The sequence below is a fragment of the Peromyscus leucopus genome, chromosome 22 (assembly GCF_004664715.2).
Source record: "Peromyscus leucopus breed LL Stock chromosome 22, UCI_PerLeu_2.1, whole genome shotgun sequence".
Classification (NCBI taxonomy): Eukaryota; Metazoa; Chordata; class Mammalia; order Rodentia; family Cricetidae; genus Peromyscus; species Peromyscus leucopus.
In genome coordinates, this window is record NC_051081.1 from 31376587 (window position 1) to 31395651 (window position 19065).

The following is a 19065-nucleotide window of genomic DNA, read 5'->3' on the forward strand; positions in this document are numbered from 1 at the left end:
GTGGGTTTTTGAGACAATATTTCTCTATGGAGCCCTAACTATCCTGGTACTCACTGTTGAGACCAGGCTGGCCTTAAACTCACAGAGATTTTTCTACCTCTGCCTCTGAGTGCTGGGATTAAAAGCATGTACCACTATAACCAACTTCCACATGAAGGTGTTTTATGCCTTTGTGACTTGGCTGTTTTGTACCCATAACCTCCCCCTTGACTTCTGACTCATAATGACTCTCCTGCCTCTGTTTCCTAAGCACTGAGATCACACATGTACATCATTGTGTTCTTTTATTCTGTTTAACTCTTTAAATACCAGTTTCAGAGAGTACAGAATTCTTCTCTCGGGGTTTTTAGTATTTCAGTTAATTCTCTTCCTGCTTGCCTCATAAAGCAGAGAGCCTGGGAGGGTGTGGATGGAAAAGCCAGCCTTACTTCCACCTCAGTAACCTTGAGTGATTCATTATTATACATCACAATAATTTATAGTACAGTCATTCCAATGAGTTATCAAGGAAAGTGATCTAGTTGGTATTATGCTGGCACACTGTTTGTCTGGAAAAAGCAGCTTGTATAATACATGTCTTTCCTCAAGGAGGCCAGGTGGGTAAGGTGATGCTTTGCGCTATGCAAATTCATCTTCTGAGAGTGCAACTCCATCGCTCCTTCTCCAAGAAGAAAGCTGAAAGAGACTTTGAGGGATCTCTCTTCCTGTCTAAGCATAGAGAAGGGCAAGATGGAAGAGAGAGTGTGCGTGTAAAATAGTCAGAGCAAGTCTGGTGTGCAGTGACACTCCTGAGCTGCTGGAGGGCTCTGCACACACAGCTTCACAGGTACGAACTAGCAAAAGTTTCTCTTGGTCGCTCGCATGTTCCCAAAGGCCACACCTTCAACCTCCGTGGCTTTCCGGGAGCTTTTTAGTTGCAGCTCCTCTTTGGGGGAAAGGACAGAATGGGAAGTCGTCCCTCCCTTACTCACATATAGAAGGGCTGCCTGCTCCCAGCTTGCTCCTTCAGGACTCACTACATTAGAAGACCGAGGTCCCCCACATTTGCCTCTTAGCATCAGCTTCATGATTTTGGAAACTCTCCTGCCTTCTTGAGTTGGGTTCGCCAGGTAAACACACACTTAACCCACCATGTGCAGCCTGCTCTATCTGTGATCTCTCACAGACATCCTGAGAGGAAGCGCTTTCCCATAAGTGATGGTGACCCAGGCCCTTTCTCCAGAGCACAGCCACCACTGTGAGGAGCGGAGTGTTTAGTTTTCTGGGGAAAATGCATCATAAGTAGCAGAGGCCATTGGGCATACTGGCTGGATGCATCTTTGAGACCAGTGCTGATGTAGAACATCTGGGACAGGGTCTGATGAAGATCCCAGCTGCAGACTCCCAGCAAACAGTCATACGTCTCAGCTGATCTAAAAGTAGACCTCTTGTGTCCTGTGAGAAGTGGTAATATTTTTTTTTTCCTTTAGGGGCTTCCTAAGGAGGCAACGCTGAGGAAGGAAAGTGGGTATCCACATACGTTTTCATAAAGTAGAACCTAGCTTTTATGGAGACATTTTCTCCATAAAAATAGATTTTCTCTGTTGTTCCACTTCCTTAATTCACATTAATGAAGTGAGCACGTGGCAGGGACCCCAGCTCTCCAAATGGAGGCAGACTGGATGGGATGGGTAATGCTCCTCCTGTTGTTACAGGCTGGGATTACCAGAGCTGGGCTTCAAGTAGATAAGAATAATTGACTGTCCTTAGGTTCTGTGAAACTGAAAATATTCTGATGTGAATATGTGTCGTCTTCTCAGGATGGTGGGTGCTGTGGAGGAAGGGGAAACAACCCAAACTGCTGCATGAACCAGATGAGAGATCAAATGGTAATGGGCCTTTCTGCTTCTGGAAGTCTAAGGCGGGAGGGGGGGCGTGGCGCGCAGTCTCAGATCCAGGAGGTGTGGCAGGGAGGAGTTGCTACCTCTTTCCAACTCCCTGGCGGTGATGCCTTGGGAGGAACAATGAGAGGCTGTGTTTGTTCAGCTGTTGAAGGTGCAATGGTGCTCAGTACTTCTGGGTTCTCTGGCAAGGAAGTCCTCCTTGTTCCTTCTTCCAGGAGCTGACCGTCCTCTTCCTGGAAACCAGCTCGCCTGGAGGAAGAGCTGGGTCGGAACGTCTGAGCGCCCCCCACTTCCTGTTGTCTTTCCTTGCAGGTTGCTCCCTCACCATCTTTATTCAAACCAGAGGATTTCAAACCCTTAGACCCCACCCAGGAGCCCATCTTTCCCCCGGAGTTGCTGGTAGGTGGTGCCGGGGCGAAGTCTAGCCAAACGTCTGTTCTGTGAGCCCCTGAGTTCTACTCTTGTTTACATGGTCTTTGAGAACTTCGTACCTTTCCGTCTTAGATTTCAGCTTAGTTCTCCTTCCTTTTTCTGCCATTTCTAGGAAGCAAAGAGCTTCTGTCCCATGCTCCCATAGCATCCTTTGCTTCTCCTTACATGTGTCATACAGTTACAGATTCCATGTCTGTCTTTCTTGATGGACTTTGTGCCCCACAGGAATAGACACTGGTCTCTACAATACACTATGTATCAACAGCAGGTACTGTTATGGATTGTATCTGTTGATGATATTGTCATCTCTGTAGCCACTCTGTATCAATTTGTGACCTCCTGGCTATCTCTATGTGTGACCCCATCAAGCCATCTTTCCCCCCCCATCTGTAATCAGCTTACGTCTTTAAAGGAAACACAAAACAGAGCTGCGTTAAAAGGACACGAACATGGCTTGAGACTCTATCTTAGAGACACATCCTCTGCCGACTCTCTCATGTTCATTCATATTTATTGCAAGGAAAGAATCAATCCTTCTCCAGCGCTTCTTGGGGGATGTAGGCTCCTGAAGACTGCCTCAAAGGCTCAACCGGCCAGAGGATAGATTATTTAGTCCTACTGGCATATCCTTCTTTGGACTGTGAACCCTTGAAGACACCATCAGTTTGGTACCTAGGATTTCTTTTCCCACTAAGTGTCATCCATATCCAGTAGAGTCAGGTCCCCCCCCCCCCCCGCCTTTGCATGCTCTCTGCTCTCTGGACATCTGTCCTCCTGACCTCTAACCCTTCCCATTCCTTGTCCACCATGCCTCCTGGACACAGTGTGGGACAGTGTCAGGAATCTGAGATTTCTGGTTTGGGCTCCTCATAGCGGGTGGCTTTGGGCCGGTATCATAACCTTGACCTTCAGGCTGTTCCTTCAGTTGTAACAGCGAGCCTCAGAGTGCCTCGCTCACCAAGCTCTTCCCAAGAGTGCTGAGATGTACTGAATAGGGCCACCAGATACAGCATGTGATCCCCCTCACTTTTACCCTCAGCATGTGTTCTTCCCTCTCAAGTCGATATTAGACAAGTCAGGAAGCAGGCTGACCCCACTGCAGACTTAATACGATTCTTCGGGGGAATAATGGTGGTAGGAAGGAGACAGTACAATGAGCTAACTCTGCTTCCCAGAGGCTGAAAGACACTCCCCAGAAGCAGCTGCGTTTTGAAGGGGAGCGTGTGACCTGGATCCAGGCTTCAACCATGGCGGAACTGCTCGACCTCAAAGCTCAGCACCCCGATGCCAAGCTGGTGGTGGGGAACACGGAGATAGGTAAGGGTGCATGGGGGCCCTTGGGCATTGCTGGGCTCTTTCTGACCCTCTACTCTCTCCCAAAGCTTCCCCCGCTCCCCACCCCCCCACTCTCTATGTATTGCCTCACTGACTGCTCACTGAGAACCTACTGAAAAGCTCAGGGCACATGGACTCCCAAGACATTGGTGAGGCCTGGCTCAGTCCCTTCCTATGTGTCCCAGGAAATGTTCTCATTCTGTGTACAGGGTGGTATAACACCTCAGAGGGCTGCTTGAATATCAGGTGTGATCCTTACACTTGCTAAATTCCTCTATGAGTACCACCTGTGACCCTTCCCATCTCTGGGACGAGCTAGGGACAGAAAGATTTAAGAGGAAAAAATCCTTTCCTCATAGCTTTCCTGATCTAAGGGGAGTGGGGAAAATGCCAGTCAAGTGTCCAGGCCAGTGGCTGATCAGTGCTAGAGGTCTATAAATGGTGTGTGTGTGTGTGTGTGTGTGTGTGTGTGTGTGTGTGTGTGTGTGTTGCACATGTGTACATGTAGTTGCCACAGGAAGATAGGGAAGAGTCCTGCTCATTCATGTGGTACCTTATACCCCTGAAACAGGATCCTCGATGAACCTGGAGCTAAGCTGAGCAAGCCCCACCCTGCGCTAGGGTTATGGGTGTATGTAGTCACTCCTAGTCTTCTACATGGGTGTTGGGGATTTGAACTCAGGGACTCATGCTTGCAATCAAGTCCTCTTATCTGCTGACCCATCACCCCAGGATCTATAAATGCCACTCTCTTCTCCTCTCCTTTTTCTGGGATGATGTGATAGGACAAAGGAGAGGTGTTTAAGGGTGACTATGTTGGATGGACCATGCCACCATCTGGGTCTGGGACCCACAACAGCTGAACAGGCCAGGGAGGCTCAGGTTGTATACTCCTAGCCCTGGCGTTCCATGAGACAGCTGCAGTGGCGGAGAGCCCAGGTCCCACTATTCTCTATCTTCTTCGAAAGCTCACTTGTCTGGCGTCTGTTCTACCTCATGCCAAACCTAGTGAGACCCAAGGAGAAGTTCACAGCACAGTGAAAGTTAGTTCAGAGGACCTCTGTTTAGTGTATGTGTATGTATGATGTGAGTGTAGTGTATGTGTTGAGAGGTGGTTGATAAACCATGCTTCCGAAATCAAAGTGGCTACTTGGAGTCTGGCTCTGGTTTCTGAAGGAAATCAATTCCTTAGATTCTGGTTGGATCCTCAGCCCAGAGAGGGGAGCCTTGCTGGGACAATGATGGAGCACAGTGCTGACCCTGTTCTCAGAAGCACAGATGGGATTTAGAGGCCCCCATCTGTAGCTTTGTTTAGGGTATGAGACATGTCTCCGTGGGGTGATTTTTGAAGTCTGTGGCTCAGTAGCATTCATGGTGGCTGGTGCTCTTGTTGTCCATATGGTTGTGGTTTCAGGCCCTTTGTCTATATAACTAGAGCTCCAGGGACCAAGGGTAGCATAGTTCAAAGTGGCTAGAAGGATCTTTGGGGATGTTTTGACTTTGGACATGCTCCTCTCCGTGAGTTGGGCAGTGCTCTGGGTTATAATAAGATCGTATGAGCGCCACAATTAGAAATAATTTCTCAAGGTCACTCCCATCTACTCTGCTCCCTCCTCCTTATACACACACTGCACAAAGAAAACACCTACCTACAGCCAGTGCAGGGTGTGAGGGGAGTGAGTGTAGAAAAGTCCTTACTAAGACGGAGCTCACTGCGTCAGGCTGTGTCCTGTCTTCAAAGCTGGGTTGCCCTTTGAAGTACTAAGCCACATCACGATGGAGAATGTGGTGTTTCTGTTTCCACTTTCCCCATCTGTGATCCTACTGGCAAGACCAAGAGAAGCAGTACATCATCTGCGTCCGAGGGAACAGAGGAGCATCATCAGCAGAGGCTTCTATTGATTTGTTGGGGGCAGAGACAGAAATTGGACAAAGACGCAGCCCTGCAAAGCCACTCATATTGAGGAACCCAGAGCTTAGAGCTTGGAGCTTGGAGGACAGATTGGAAGTTTTGTGTCTCATTTTCTTCTTTTCTTATGATTTTAGGATTTGATGTGTTTGTTATTATACCTCACTCCTAAAAATGGCCCAAAGACCAAAATGTGCTTGTTCTTAGCTGTGGATTTGAGCAAAAACATTGGGCTACTGAGATAGTTCAGTGGGGGAAAGACACTAGCTATATCAGTCTGATGGCCTGAGTTCTGTCCCCAGGACTCTTGGTGGAAGGAGAGAACCAACTCCTGAAAGTTGTCCTCTGAGATTTACATGCACATCAAGGCATGCACATGCTTTCATTGTATATATATATATACACAAATGGCCATTTTTTAAAAGTTGGACATTTCTGCACCTCAGGTTCCTCATCTATAAACAGAAACCTACAGTCCCTCACAGGGTTATTAGGAGTATCAATTAAGTTCAAATATAAAGTGCTTGGAAGAAGTTTGGACGTTCCTTAACGTCCCGTGTTTTCAAATGCTACCGCATAACACAAATGCATCACGGTGAATCTGAGTTCATTTCTTTTATTTGTTTTTGAGAGGAAGGCAGAGATTATGGCTGATATAATCCCTCTCATCTGGTCTGTTTCCTAATTCCAAACCTCCTTCTGGTTCTAAATGGACCCCACATCCTGTGTGTGATGTGGGGAAACTGCTGAGGTCTCTAACCCAGGTTCCTTGTTTCTCAAAGGCATTGAAATGAAGTTTAAGAACATGCTGTTTCCTCTGATCGTCTGCCCAGCCTGGATCCCTGAACTGAATTCAGTGACGCATGGGCCTGAGGGTAAGGCTGTTCCCTGCTTCCCCTGGAGTCCACCTGGTACAGGGGCAGGGGTGAGCTGGGAAGGAGGTAGCCCTCATCACCTTTCCCCCACTGAGGATATGTGGTCAGTGTTAGCAAGAGGCTATAAGAATCTTGGTGTTGTCTTTGATCCTTATGACACATTGGATCACATGGAGATGGAACTAGAGGGAGTTGATAGTGTTTGTGTACTTTTTTTTTTTTATTATTACTACTTTATGTCAGAACTTCTCCTCCAGAGGTCTTGATTTTGTTGAATTGAGAACTACTGGATTACAGGACAAGTGTGTTGATTATAGGATCCAGAGGTGTGAGCACAACCCATTAGTTAAATCGCTTCTCTGGGCCCCCATAAAGATGGAAGCCTTGCTTCAGCCTGGCTCTGGTGAGACAGGAGCTGTATATGATAGGTCTTTCCAGCTAGGACTGACCTTTATTTCTGGCATGTATACACAGGAATCTCCTTTGGAGCCTCCTGCCCCCTTAGTTTGGTAGAAAATGTCCTGGTGGATGCAGTCACTAATCTTCCAGAACAAAAGACAGAGGTGTTCAGAGGTGTCCTGGAGCAGCTGCGTTGGTTTGCTGGCAAGCAGGTCAAGTCCGTAGCGGTGAGTCCTTCCATCAGAGGCCAGGGAGGAGGGGCGGAGTCAAGATCGGGTGTTCTGTAAGGCCCTGCATACTGCTACATGAAGGTGGTCTGCGGCCACTGAGAAACACTCGCAGTTCTCCCTCGAGACTGGAGAGACACAGTGTCCTGCCTCCTTCTTTCTCAGGTTGGCCAAGATTCTCAGCAAGCGAATGAGAGACATATTAGAGAGAAGTCAGATCTGGGTTTAGAGGTGACCCAGAGGCACAGAGCCCCCTCCAGAGGAGGGAGGGGTCCATTTGTTGACCATTCTGTCAGTCTTCAGTACAGCCCTGAAGTTTCTAGTTTACAGATAGTAACATTTATGTTCCTTGTTCTATTTGGGATTCACACAGTATATGGTGTAGGGAGACAATGCATCGGTCCCACGCTATTCTTTGAAAAGCACTTTTGCTTCCACTTCCCCTACTCTGTTCTTTCCACCTCCCCTACCCTGTCCAAGAACTTGCCACTTCTGGTTTCCCAGGAAGGAACACAGGTGCAGAAAGCACTATTGTGCCCCCTAGTTCTCCTTAGCGGACTTCTGAGGAGGTTCTGTTCTCAGTTCACACTGTTTTTCCTCCTTTGTTTTGGTAACAAGAACCTCTATCTGATTCTTATTCCATTCTTTTTTTGTCAAATTGCCGGAAAGTTCAGATCCCAAAACAACCAGCTATTCATTTCTACGTCCGTCTCTTTTTCCTTGATCTCTATCTTGGATTTCGTTTTACTGACTCCCTACAGCCTCTGTGATAATTCACCTCAATCCTTCCAGAATGAAAAGGTTGGGTGAGGGAAAACCATTCGAAAGAGCTTGCCTCTGTTTACTGATGCGTACATAGGTTTCTGAGCTGAGAACCCATCCCAAGTGTTCTGATTTCAGGCTTGTGTGTTTCCTTGAATGGCCCTGTCTTGCTGGGCTGCTCAGGGAGTCAGGTCCTGCCTCTGGTGCCCCCTGCCGCGGCTGTGCCCTCTTGCAGCATGCAGGAGACTGAACAGCTCTCACTCACTCTCTGCTTGTCCTCACTAGTCCATCGGAGGGAACATCATCACCGCCAGCCCCATCTCTGACCTCAACCCTGTGTTCATGGCCAGTGGAGCCAAACTGACCCTTGTGTCTAGAGGTGAGCGCCTGAAGAGTTTGACCACCTGGGTCCTTTGCTAGAGAAACAAAACCCCAAATTCAGTGGTCCCTAATGCTTTAAGGTTTGGATTCATAAAAGTTGAAGGGGGATCAATCCAGGTTGGGGGTTGAGAGAGTTAAGCATTTTCTTCCTTTTTGTTTCTTTTTAAAAATTTTTTTAAATTAATCTTTTAATTAGTATATGAAGTAACAGATTTCCTTACGGCATTTTCATACATATTAGGTCTGGTTGGGCCTCCCCTCTATCTTCCTGTTCCCCACCCTGTCTTCATTGTTCCCTGTCACCCCAATATTTCCCTTTCTACTTTATATCCCATATCTTCTTTCACTCTCCTTCCCCATGTCCCTTAAAGCATCAGACTATGATCTAATGTTATGAGAGCTTCAGATGAGAGAGAAATTGAAGTGTTTGTCTTTTGAGCCTGGATTAACTTAATATGATATTTTTCCAATTCTATCTATTTTCCTGCAAATTTTACAGTTCCACTTTGGCCAATTAAAGCTCCATTTTCTCCATGGATCACATTTTTGTTAAGCATTCATCCACTGATAGACATCAAGGCTGATTCCTGTTATGAATAAAGCAGGAATAAACATGGGTGGCATGGGATGTAGGGCTCTTTGGAAATTTGGCCAGAAGGGTCATTGCTGGGTCATATGGTAGTTCCAGTTTCAGTCTCTTGGAACCTCCACGGCTCCACGGTGATTCCTGTAGTCTTTGTAGGGGGTTCACAGTTGGACTGGCCACCCGGATGAGCATGTGCTGGGGCCAGAATATATGCAACAATTCCCCCAGCAATGAATTGTGACAACATGGGAGAACTGTTATCTACCAGACAAGCTTGTTAGAGACTTACTGCCCAACATTCCTCAGGTTCTGGTTATATATGCCATACCACCCAAATGGTAGGAATCCTTCTAAGATCTAGTTCCCAGATGCCAGCTACACAAAGGCACTCCTTGTCAGCTATCTTGAGTGAGGACAGTGAACAGGGAAGTGATACTGCTCTTTTTTGCCTTCATTCTGACTTCAGACTCAGTGACTTTGCATGGCTGCTTGAACTTGGGTATGGTGGGTATATTTATACCATAAAATGACACATACCACAGACCAGGGCTTTCTTCCTTCTCAAAAGATGATTGTTAGACATTGACGAGAACATGCTGTTTATGGACCTCAGAAGGTGACTGGGTCCCAATTTTGCCAGCTGCTTCCTCTGACTGTGGCGTCGGAGAGCACAGAGAGGAACTTGTCTCACTAATGACTGTCCTCCGCTCCCAGTGTGTCCTCAGCCTCATCCACATGTGGCTGTCATCATCTTGTCTGCATACAGGTACCAAGAGAACTGTTCGGATGGACCACACCTTCTTCCCGGGCTACAGAAGGACTCTGCTCAGTCCAGAGGAGATACTGCTTTCCATTGAGATTCCCTACAGCAGGGAGGTAAGGGGTGTGTGTGTGTGTGTGTGTGTGTGTGTGTGTGTGTGTGTGTGTCACTCCAGGCTCTGCCCAAACTGTTGGGCTCTGCATAAGGAGCCGAAAGAGTCTCAGAACCACAGTTAGCGCCTCTCCCCTCTAACATCGATCCATTCTCACTAACTTTGCCTTTGATGAACCCACCCTACCATTTCCGGACGAGGAGGAGTTAGTTGCAGGGCATGAGCTATGGAACTCAACAGTCAGACATGGGACCTCGAGGGGCTTGTCTGACCTTCCTGAGCCCCAGTGTCCTCTCTGTAAAGCAGGCACAGTCTTGCCCACTGTAGAGACTGTAGTGAAGACTGAAGGACACAACTCATGAGGTTCTTGGTAGATGTCTGGAAGTCAGTGGTAGTCATCAGCTAACAGTTCACAGCACAGTCCCAAGGACATCCCTTGTTGGTTGGGTATTCCTGCCTTGTGCCAGAGAGTTATTTTCCCAAGGTGGGGTGTACAGCCCCTGCATGCTGAGTGAAGAAGCTGCTGTGGTGAGACCCTCATGGCTGCCTCTAAGCTGTTGGCTCACTGACCTTACTCTGGCCAGGCACTGCTGGGTTCTGGCTTCATGAGCAGCTTTTCTGATCTGTTTGGGCTGATGTGGCACCTTGCCAGGGTGGAGGTGGGCAAGCTTGGCCTGCTCTGGTTCTCGCCTCTCAGCAGTTACCGATTGAGAATACAGCTACGAGAGACACATTACAAGAATGTTCTGGGCGAGGCCAGCAAAACAGCTGTCAGGACAGCCAGGGGTTACAGGAAGTGCTTAGCCAGTGTAAGAAGAGTTCGTCCTTGCAGATTTTGACCTCCTTAATGAGAATGCTAATTCAATTTGAGCAATTATGCCCCTGAGGTGGCCTCCTAATGATTTTCCAGCTTGTGTTTATAGACTATTTTGAGCAACGAGTCTCAGAATTTTGAATTTCACAGATGACTAATTTTTTTTTTTTTTTAATTGAGGGACAGGGCATAGAGTCAGGCTCCCTATGGGCTCTGCTTTTATTTTTCACATAGGGTCAAAAGCTATCATTTGATAAAAGAGAGGAGATTTTATGCTGTGAACTAGAAAGTTTTATCAAGAAAGGACACTGGTCCCCTGACAGCTGGTGGCACCAGTGTGGCCCCGAGCACACAGAACCACTGCCTACTTTGAAACAGTTCAAGCTCTGGGCTAGGTGCTCCAGGCCATGTCAGCACCCAAGAATGATGCCTGGGAGAGTCTCTACAGCTCATTCTGAACAAAGGACCTTTGATGTCAATACAAACAGCAGACCCAAGGTGACCACAAACCCGAAGAGCGACACAACATGGAGGGCGGACGTCACATGATTCTTTCCTGGAAAGTGACTCATATTATCCTCCTCACCATAGAAACAGACCCAGGTTCAGGCCCAGGAGAGAAGCGTGCTTCTAGCATAAAGCAGTAGTTGCCTCACAGCAGGACCCAGGCTCACTGGAGCCAGGATGTCTCAATCCGCAGTCCACTGGTGGGAGGGACACGGTACAGACATCTGGGAGCCACAGGCGAGGTGCTATCACAGCCTGTACCCCATCTCCCTGTCCCAGCTGGCGAGGCAACATGCCAAGGAGTTCTTACTGAGGTCTCTGGAGAGGCCGATGGATTCTGATACTGGTGCCAGGGTGGTTTTCTGGGAGTTTTTTTTTTTTGGGGGGGGGGCGGTATCTTTCTCCTTCCAGCTGTTTGCTCTGTAGACACTACCTCATCCCCAAGTCACGTGACAGGCAGGGAAGTCCTGACCCTTTCCAGCTTTGGGGCATGTGACCTGGAACTTCTCAAAATGTAGTAAGAATATGTCTTGTCTTTGCTCCCCACCGATTTTCAAGGCACCATAATGCCCTCCCCACTTCTCTTATCCTCCAGTTCCTATGTCTCATGCTGGCCATTCGCTAATACTTGCAAACATGTGGGGATGCCAATTCTTTTTTTTTTTTCTTTTCTGTTCCCCCTTTTTTTTTTTTAGGGTGAGTTTTTCTCAGCCTTCAAACAGGCCTCCCGGAGAGAAGATGACATCGCCAAGGTGACCAGCGGCATGAGAGTCCTGTTCAAGCCAGGGACCACTGAGGTGCAGGAGCTGTCCCTTTGTTACGGAGGGATGGCCGACAGAACCATCTCAGCCCTCAAGACCACTCCGAGGCAGCTGGCCAAGTAAGCATGGGCTGCACCGGGAAGCTGCCCGCACTGCCGCACTGGCTGCTGGGGGGTTACTATTGCTGCTCCGGCTTCTGCTGTTGCTGTTGCTCCTGGTGATGCTTCTAATGCCGCGGTCGCGACTACTGCGGCTGCTGGTCTCACAGCTGCTGTCATTCATTCTGATATCGCTGTACGGCCAGCAGCGCTGCAGGGGTAAGTATCTCCTACTCCGATTGCTGCTACTCCCGCTGGCTCTTCTCAGTCTGCTACTATGAACACAGCCGTCGGTAGCCCCACTTGCGGGGGTTATCTTATTAGCACTACTGCGGCGACTCCTCTTACTAGTGCTAGTGCCACCAGCACCGTGGCAAGCTAGGAGTGCACCATGGCAAGCTAGGAGCGCCATTAACGCGATTGCTGCTAGCAACGTGCTGATACTGTTACCATGGCTGCTTTCTGCCCTCGCTGCTACAGGGCTCTCCACACCGCTGCTGCTGTTACTCCTGAAGGTAGCATCGCTGTCCTCGCTACTGCCAACTCTACAGTAGCAGCATTTCGGGTGCCATTCCTACTGACGCCACTGCTTCTACCACTGCTGCTTCTGTGCCGCGTGGTACTGTTACTATGGTTACCCCCATGCCTCTTGCCGCCATTAGAAGTTACCACGAATAGTATTACTGACGATGTTGGTGGTGTCACCATTATTTTTACTACCACTATTACTATTACTATTGTTATTGCCACTATCACTGCTATTCCTAGTCCTATTATTAATCCTACTACCATAACTAGGGCTGCCACATGGTAGCCATTGTGCCAGGTGCTTCACTGGCATTGTCTTATGTAATCTTCACAATGATCGCATGGAAGAGGCAGAGATGGAATTTGATTCCTTGGCTCCGCCACCCAGTATGCAGAGGAACAGAAGTCCTATTCAGTAGTCCCTTTATGCCAAAATTTCTCAGTGGTAAAATGGGCATCAGACATTCCCTACCATAATGTTTAATTGATGAAAACTAACAACTCATATAAAGCACTTAGGATATTGCCTAGTACGTTATAAGAACCTAGAGTAACTATTATTTAGGGCATTTAAAAATATGTACAAAGTAACACTATACAAACTAAACAGGTTATGTTTAAGAATAAGTAGGTATATACATTTCTGGATGTGCATGCAATAACAATTAATGAAAAAAGGGGACATGAATTTGAAGGAGAGTGGGGAGGGCTGTATGAAAGGGTTTGGAGAGAGGAAAGGGAAGGAAGAAATGCAATTATATAATCTCAAAAATTGAAAAAAAAGAAAAATATCTTTCTGTTTATATAGGTATCTAGATACATCTATCTACTTGTCATCTATCTATCTATCCATCATCTATCTATCTATCTATCTATCTATCTATCTATCTATCTATCTATCTATCTATCTATCTATCTAACACTGAGGGGGCTAAGGCACCAGGAGGTTGAGTAGTTTGCCTGTAGTTGTAATTCATGGCATGTGAGCCAAAGCCTGAACCCAGGCCTATTCAGCAGAGACCTTGGGTGTTATGCTCCACACTGAATGATGGAGATGGGTGGGAGGAAGCAAGTCCACATTCTGCCTTCTTCCAGGTCCTGGAATGAAGAGTTGCTGCAGGATGTGTGTGCTGGCCTGGCAGAGGAGCTACATCTGGCCCCCAACGCCCCGGGTGGTATGGTGGAGTTCCGGCGCACCCTCACCCTCAGCTTCTTCTTTAAGTTCTACCTGACAGTACTCCAGAAGCTGGGCAAAGTGAACCCCGAGAATGTGAGTGTGGGGCAGAGTCCCTTCAGCACCCTGTTTGGGAGGGGGGGCTCAGCAGCCTGGGCTGGGTAGCAAAGTTTCTCCTCCCCTTTCAACATCTGGGAGCAGAAGAGCAGGGGTCAGGACAACCTGGGGACAGCGCCACCACCTCATCTGCTAATGTCTGTCTTTGGGGATGGGGGAATGGGGGGAAGAGGAAATGGAGGGATGGAGGATGAGGGGATGGGGAAATGAGGGGGTGGGGGAATGAGGGGATGTGGGGATGGGGGAATAGGGTATGGGGGAATGGGGGAATAGGGGATAGGGGGAAAAGGGAAGGGGGATGGAGGGATGGGGAATGAAGGGATGGGGTGGAGAGATGGGGATGGAGGGATGGGGGATATGGAGATTAGGGGATGAGGGGATGGGGAAATGAGGGGATAGGGAATAATGGGATTGGGGGAGACTCACCTCTATTACTTGTGGATGGAAGGAGGAAAACAATATGACATAGTCCTAGCCTCCTCTGTCACCTCACTTCCACAGGTGTGTGGTAAGCTGGACCCCACCTTCGCCAGCGCCACTCTGCTCTTTCAGAAGGACCCTCCAGCTAACGTCCAGCTCTTCCAAGTGAGTACCCATGGCACGTTTAATATCAGGGCCCCTGCAGCCACGTGTGATGACTCATGGCTGAGCTTTGGCAAATGACTGACTTGGATGGCATGCTTAAAGTCCCTCCCCCTGTGCGTGAATATCCAGGGAAGAACACCAGGGTCATATTGTCGCAATGCAGCGTCTTGTCCTTGCTAGCCTCTGTTTCTGTCTTAGGACTGGATGCTAAACTGCATCTGTTCCTTAGGGAAAAGAAAAATCTATTTTGTCCTTCCTGACCCCTAATGTGCCAATCCAAAACTCTTCCTGAAGATGCACGCATGCATGCTGAGCGTATGCAAACAAATACGTCATTCTAACAAGGTTCTGGGATGTACTAGATAAAAGGTCAGCACTTCCTGTAAGCACTTCAGATTTTGCAAACCATATCGTCATGTCTAAGTTCGGTCACTGTAGCACAAAACAGCTGTAAACACATAAATGAATGAGGGCCTGGGGAGATGGCTCAGTTGGTAGGGGACTTGCTTATGCATGAAGCCCTACATTCAGTCCCCAGAGCCACAGAAAAGAGCTGTGGAGGGACATCCCTGTCATCCCAGCATTTGGGAGGCAGAAGCCGGGAGATCAGGAGGAGTTTGAGGCTGTCTTTAGCTACATAGAAAATTTGAGTACCACCCAGGATACAGGGGACTCTGTCTCTAAAAACAAAACAAACCATCCAAATGAATACGGTCAGTAACTGTTTATAGAATAAAACACCGGCTGCAGTTTGCTGAGCCCTGGGTTGGAGGCCCACAGATGAACTCCAGGACATGGCTGCCTGATTAGAATCCAAAGTTTGTCCTTTCTTTTCTCTTTGGGCAAACCACCTCCGTGCTTCTTAGGAAAGTCAGTTAGACCCACCTGCAAATATGGCTGATGACGGACTTGTTTCACAGAATGGGGGAGGACTAAAATACATTTGCTGGATGTGAGGCTCAGTGCTAGATCATTGGCTTGACAAGGGTAAGACCTTGAGTCCATCTCTAGTGCTGAAAAATAAAATCAAACCACTTAGAAGTCCGTAGCACATAAAAATGCTCAGTAAGAATTAGACACTTTACTACTTTGGAAAACAAAATAGAAATTGATTACAAAGTCAATAAAACATTCTGGGAATTATAGTAAAGTATAAACAGGGAAACAAAAGCCACCCAAAACTCTTATCTCCAAGAGAAAGTCATGGTATTTTGTTTATTTCCATTTTTTTCTGCTTATGTGGATATACATACATGATATTAGTAGCATGTGTTACTTTTGTATAAAATAAATCAGCATATACTCACATATAGAATGTTTTATGATTAATATAAACTTTGAATTCTTTCTTCTGCTTTTAATTCTTCAAAAGTATGTTTTAATGCTGGATGCTATTCTGCTGCATGAATACAGCATTACCTAGTTTGCAGCTAATGCATACTTAGGTTCTTTTGTTGTTTCTTGATACATTTATGAGTATTTTGTCAGGGACTCCTTAAGTGCCCTCTGATTTCCCCAGTTCCCAGTGTGTCCCCTGGGCCTATAGAGAAACAATATCCTCAGAAGCTGAGTCTGACTGGTGGCCATATTGTTTCAGGAGGTGCCCAAGGATCAGTCTGAGGAGGACATGGTGGGCCGGCCCCTGCCTCACCTGGCCGCGGAAATGCAGGCCTCGGGGCAGGCTGTGTACTGTGATGACATTCCCCGCTACGAGAACGAGCTGTCTCTCAGGCTGGTGACCAGCACCCGGGCCCACGCTAAAATCACGTGAGTATGAGTATCGCTTCCCAGGGACTCAGTGAGAAGCATGCTCTGCAGGAACTGAAGATGGAGGAGGCTCCTTGAGGATTCCCCACCCTAGAGCCTAGGCAGGAAATCCTCTTAAACCCACCAGAGAGCAGCAGGAAGGCTTGGACTCCATGCATGACACCTTAGCATCTAACCGAAGTTCTCCTGGAGGGAGGGTAAGAGGTCAAGGGGACAATTTGGGAGTTGAGCAGCGAGGTCATTCTTGGCCTGAAAAGCTGTGAGTGTAGGTGACAAGTTCCTAACAGGACCAGGTATGACTTATATTCAGAGCCTGGGCTGAACATATGCGGAACGTTAAAAAGAAAAAAACAAAAGCTAGATAACACTACAGGAAAGAACATAGCCCCACAAAGCTGGGATTGGATCCTTGCACAGCTACAGGGCAGGTGTAGCTGCTGAGACCTGTATTTGCTCTGGGGTTTTGTAACAGAGTGTTCGTGAGGGTCCCCAAACGTGTCCACACAGCACCTAGCAGAAAGCAACCACCTATACCTGTTTGTTAGATGCCAAGAGCCGAACAGCAAGAATTACCACTATATCAACAGTAGTGGCAAACATAACGCTTCACACCCAACACAGCGCTTGGTGTTTCCCACCTAGTTTCACACATTTTATGTATATTGGCTCGTTTATTCTTTACATCACCCCTGTAGGCAGGTGCAGCAGAGGACCTGAGGCATAAGCAGGAGGAGCTCTGTGCCCCAGATAATATGATTGGCAGGCGGCAGGGGCTGTGTTTGAGGCCAAAGAGCATTAGGAACTGGGGCATGGCACCTCTGGATATTTACAGCCATAGACAGAGCTCCAGCCTCTGCTGGCACTGGACACAGAGCCTGTGGCTGAGCAGAACAGCCAAGAATCTCTCTGTCTCTCTCTGTCTCTCTCTGTCTCTCTCTGTCTCTCTCTGTCTCTCTCTGTCTCTCTCTGTCTCTCTCTTCTCTCTCTCTCTCTCTCTCTCTCTCTCTCTCTCTCTCTCAGGCCCTGCCTTGGGGCAGACCCAGGCCTCCCTGTCAATCTTTCCTTCCTGGGGTTCCTAACAGACTCTAAGCATGGTGAGCTAGATACAAAATACCTAACGAGGTGATCAGCTTTTCTAGGCTTTGGGGAAGCGTCTGTTAATTGCCAGCTAGGGCTAGCGGTGAGTCCTTTTGCTTGGTCCTTGCCTTGAGCCCGTGTTCACAGTGTGGTGACTCATGTTGTCTATATTCCAGCAACCTCCATCCCATTCATATGTGAATGGATGGGTTGGAGGGATGAATCTTCACTGCCTGGCATCCTCATTGTTGCCCTTGGCTCTAAACCCAGATATGTTGCTTTCTGGCTAAGTGACTTTGGATAAAGCTACTTGACTCCCCCAAAACTTTCATTTCCTTAATTGTAATATGGGGATATTTGTTTTGCTTTTAAATGGGGAAATAACTGTTTTTGAAGATGATTCTTTCAAGGCACTTTCTAGAACATTCCCAGAGCTGCCTCTCCTCTGTAGTCTGGTAGACTTGGTCAACTCTAGCACCCTCCTTCTAGGTCTGCATTGCCTAAATTGTGTCTAGAATGCCCTTGTATAGGCACAGCACTATTCATGTATGAAGAGAAATTGGTCTGTGAGCAGATGTCCAGGGCCACTGTATTCATGGCATAGCAAAGGCCCCCAAGTGCTTTGTTCTAGTGAGATATATTTTAACCAGAGCCTTCCAGAGTTATTGCTGCTGTCTTGGATAAGGCTCCCTGTACTTGGAGTCCAGACTGCGGCTAGCATCTGATATGTGATTGTCTTATCCATCCTATATCCCCAATGGCATTTTGCACAATGACCCCTCCGAGGAAGGTGGTCAGTCACCATCTTCAGAACAGGATAGAAATGAGTTAGGATCCAAAAGCGAAGAAGACAGAGATGGGAAGAACGAGAGTAGAGGAATAATTGAATGGGACGGGCTATCCAAGCCAGATGATGTGTCTCCTTCAGTGTGCTGACATGGCTCCCCACTCTGCTCATTCTCCAGGTCCATAGACACTTCCGAAGCCAAGAAGGTGCCAGGGTTTGTTTGCTTCCTCACCGAAGAAGACATTCCTAGCAGTAATGTAACTGGCATTTTCAATGATGAGACTGTCTTTGCAAAGGATAAGGTATAGTTAGACTTGCTATTAGAAATAACTGGAATACATATCATGGTTTTAATTTGTGCTCATTGCTCCAAATTCCTAATCCTGCAATCATGTAATGGTCAGTATTTGGGATAATCTACAAAGGGACAGAATGTGTCGTTTGGTTATTTAATAGATGACTGCTGTTCTGGTGTAATTGGAGACGTGCCAAGATGGCAGGGGAACAAGGCTGGTGACCATATATGAATCAACAACCAGGATTGTAATGGATAGCATCAAGCTCTTTTACTAAAGAAAATAAGGATACACTAAATAAGCTAACTAGGAATGAGACCATAATCTCACCACTAGGTGTAGACAATCCACTTCTGTGAGAGTTCATTTACTGATTCCAAGTGTGTCAAGATCTGCAGTAACAGTGTCTCCAAGCCCTGAGGACAGTCGCTACAAAACTCCTTATGCTTCACACGCAGGATAGTTCTCAGATGGCCATTTTATAATTCTGATACTGATTAAAGGTTGCAAATTAGATTCGAGTAGGTGTTGCTGAAGGCTAAAAATATTAATGTGAAGGTGAAGCCAAGACTGAAAACCTGTAAACACAAGGACTCCAAGGGTGTTTGTGGAGGAAATTTATAAAGTGTCTGATAGAAGAACAAATTACTTTATCAATGCCTAGAGCCCCAGGAGTGTTGAAAGCATTTTAGTTAGAGTCAGCTAGGTACAAGCAGGTCAATACTGAAGCCAGTTAAGTCCGTACCTATTGGTCCTTCGGAGAGAACGTCCAGAGGCTTGCATGTCAAGTGTTGCTTGTTGTTAGAAAACCTTGCATCTTAATATGACAAGCTGTTTAATCATTTACTTCATTTATTTTCTGGTGGGTATTTGATTAAAATTATTCCTGAAGG

General features: G+C 47.3%; 1 protein-coding gene across 1 annotated transcript in view; it reads left to right on the plus strand.

The window, feature by feature from the left end:
* The window catches only part of Xdh (xanthine dehydrogenase), a 65508-nt gene that overhangs the window by 22384 nt on the left and 24059 nt on the right, over positions 1 to 19065 (plus strand). The window contains 12 exon segments of the mRNA XM_028873674.2: positions 1800 to 1868; positions 2196 to 2282; positions 3491 to 3632; positions 6342 to 6434; positions 6909 to 7060; positions 8108 to 8201; positions 9556 to 9665; positions 11678 to 11862; positions 13465 to 13639; positions 14162 to 14245; positions 15843 to 16012; positions 18055 to 18178. Coding sequence (XP_028729507.1) covers positions 1800 to 1868; positions 2196 to 2282; positions 3491 to 3632; positions 6342 to 6434; positions 6909 to 7060; positions 8108 to 8201; positions 9556 to 9665; positions 11678 to 11862; positions 13465 to 13639; positions 14162 to 14245; positions 15843 to 16012; positions 18055 to 18178 — 1485 coding nt within the window.